At 56.1% G+C, this 2,838-nt stretch overlaps 1 protein-coding gene and 1 long non-coding RNA gene across 2 annotated transcripts in view; both read right to left on the bottom strand.

Annotated features, from left to right (window-relative positions):
• Positions 1–2,838, bottom strand: part of LOC139024499 (uncharacterized) — a 240,855-nt gene that overhangs the window by 159,812 nt on the left and 78,205 nt on the right. The window lies entirely within an intron of this gene.
• urb1 (URB1 ribosome biogenesis homolog) overlaps positions 1–2,838 on the bottom strand; it is a 103,380-nt gene that overhangs the window by 83,328 nt on the left and 17,214 nt on the right. Inside the window, 2 exon segments of the mRNA XM_070436692.1 lie at positions 1,444–1,475; positions 1,796–1,927. Coding sequence (XP_070292793.1) covers positions 1,444–1,475; positions 1,796–1,927 — 164 coding nt within the window.

A 2,838-nucleotide genomic window follows, 5' to 3' on the forward strand; every position in this document is an offset into this window, starting at 1 on the left:
ACTGGCGTTACAGCCCGGCGCCCACTGGGTTACAGCCCGGCGCCCTACTGGCGTTACAGCCCGGCGCCCTACTGGCGTTACAGCCCGGCGCCCTACTGGCGTTACAGCCGGCGCCCTACTGGAGTTACAGCCCGGCGCCCTACTGGAGTTACAGCCCGCGCCCTACTGGAGTTACAGCCCGGCGCCCTCTGGCGTTACAGCCCGGCGCCCTACTGGCGTTACACCCCGGCGCCCTACTGGCGTTACAGCCCGGCGCCCTACTGACGTTACAGCCCGGCGCCCTACTGGAGTTACAGCCCGGGGCCCTACTGGAGTTACAGCCCGGGGCCCTACTGGAGTTACAGCCCGGCGCCCTACTGGAGTACAGCCCGGCGCCCTACTGGCGGTACAGCCCGGCGCCCTCTGGCGGTACAGCCCGGCGCCCTCTGGCGGTACAGCCCGGCGCCCTACTGGCGTTACAGCCCGGCGCCCTCTGGCGGTACAGCCCGGCGCCCTCTGGCGTTACAGCCCGGCGCCCTCTGGCGGTACAGCCCGGCGCCCTCTGGCGGTACAGCCCGGCGCCCTCTGGCGTCACAGCCCGGCGCCCTACTGGAGTTACAGCCGGCGCCCTACTTGCGTTACAGCCCGGCGCCCTCTGGCGTTACAGCCCGGCGCCCTACTGGAGTTACAGCCCGGCGCCCTACTGGAGTTACAGCCCGGCGCCCTACTGGCGGTACAGCCCGGCGCCCTACTGGCGGTACAGCCCGGCGCCCTACTGGCGGTACAGCCCGGCGCCCTACTGGCGGTACAGCCCGGCGCCCTACTGACGTCACAGCCCGGCGCCCTCTGGCGTTACAGCCCGGCGCCTTACTGGCGTTACAGCCCGGCGCCCTACTGGCGTTACAGCCCGGCGCCCTCTGGCAACTCTCACCATCATAAAACAGGGGAGGTTAGCAAATTATCTGAGGGAGCACCCCAGACCCCCGCAGGTTTATGTCCCTACCACTTCTAAAAAACGAAGTTGGGCCCCTGAAAAATAACAGCCATTTACTGTTGCCATAGTCTCACATTTCCTTTGAAACCACTGTAGGAGATAGCGGACCCTGGTCTGTTCCGTGCTCCTTACAGGGGATATTAAAATGACCACTAACTGTCTGCTCCACTCTCACCTGAACTCTGAACCAGGTGATAACTTGCTGGTCTAGAAGCTCCCTGAACCAGGTGATAACTTGCTGGTGTAGAAGCTCACCTGAACTCTGAACCAGGTGATAACTTGCTGGTCTAGAAGTTCCCCTGAACCAGGTGATAACTTGCTGGTGTAGAAGCTCACCTGAACGCTGAACCAGGTGATAACAGCAAACACACCCGGTCTATAACCATCTCACCTGAACTTTGAACCAGAGAACTTGCTGGCCGGCAGGTCCAGGCCAGTTGTAGTATCTGGTGTTGAAGGACTGGAGGGACCTCCTCTCTCATACCTTTCTCTGACACAATACCTGGAGAGAGAGAGAGAGAGACAAAATACAATACCGTTAAAACGTACATTTACTTGGACGTGATCCTCTCGAGATTGACACAATCAGTGGATGAGTTCACAGGCCTTTTGGATAAACGTACAGATAGAATGATGTGATAATATGGACGGTGTGTTGATGTAGTAACACAACGGAAGGCAAATTAATAGATTTTAACATTCTGTTATTACGTCAATCTCTCTCTCTCTCTCGGTTAGAGAGAGATGGAACGGGGCTAGTAAAGAGCAACAGAGCATCAATCGATCAATCGATCGTCCATCCATAGAGTTTTAGAGCAGTACCTTTGAGCAGCTTGCTGAAGTCAAACTTGCTCTGGCTAACCAGATGAGGCACCACTTTCTGGTAGAGACAGATGACCTGAAGGATGAGGGCCTTCAGGAGGATGACCTCAGGAGAGTCGGGGCCTGACGGGGCTGGAGGAGACAGACAGGAGAGAGAGAGAGGCAGATGCACGGGAGAGAGAGACAGATGCACGGGAGAGAGAGACAGATGCACGGGAGAGGCAGACAGATGCACGGGAGAGGCAGACAGATGCACGGGAGAGGCAGACAGATGCACGGGAGAGGCAGACAGATGCACGGGAGAGGCAGACAGATGCACGGGAGAGGCAGACAGATGCACGGGAGAGGCAGACAGATGCACGGGAGAGGCAGACAGATGCACGGGAGAGGCAGACAGACCGATGGAAGAGACAGACAGACGGGAGACAGGCAATGCACGGGAGAGGCAGACAGATTTGGACGCCCCCCAGAGTTCAGTTGATCTCCTTCTCAGCAGTCAGAGTGAGCGGACCTGTTGGCTGGTGCAGAGTGGTCATTCAGCCAGATAAAAGGTGCTCATCATTGGATCTACATGGTTTAGTAGCTAGGAGGTCGACTGTATGTTGTCTTTCCAAGTAGCTCCACAGTACTACATTACTACAGTAGGTATACAGTACTACATTACTACAGTAGGTATACAGTACTACATTACTACAGTAGGTATACAGTACTACAGTAGGTCCACAGTACTACAGTAGGTCCACAGTACTACAGTAGGTCCACAGTACTACAGTAGGTATACAGTACTACAGTACTACAGTACCGTATAGGGAAAGACAGTACTACCTCCCTGTACTGCTGTGTGAAGTCCTGTATGTTACCTCCCTGTACTGCTGTGTGAAGTCCTGTATGTTACCTCCCTGTACTGCTGTGAGAAGTCCTGTATGTTACCTCCCTGTACTGCTGTGAGAAGTCCTGTATGTTACCTCCCTGTACTGCTGTGTGAAGTCCTGTATGTTACCTCCCTGTACTGCTGTGTGAAGTCCTGTACGTTACCTCCCTGT

Source organism: Salvelinus sp. IW2-2015, linkage group LG4p, assembly GCF_002910315.2.
Source record: "Salvelinus sp. IW2-2015 linkage group LG4p, ASM291031v2, whole genome shotgun sequence".
NCBI classification, from domain to species: domain Eukaryota; kingdom Metazoa; phylum Chordata; class Actinopteri; order Salmoniformes; family Salmonidae; genus Salvelinus; species Salvelinus sp. IW2-2015.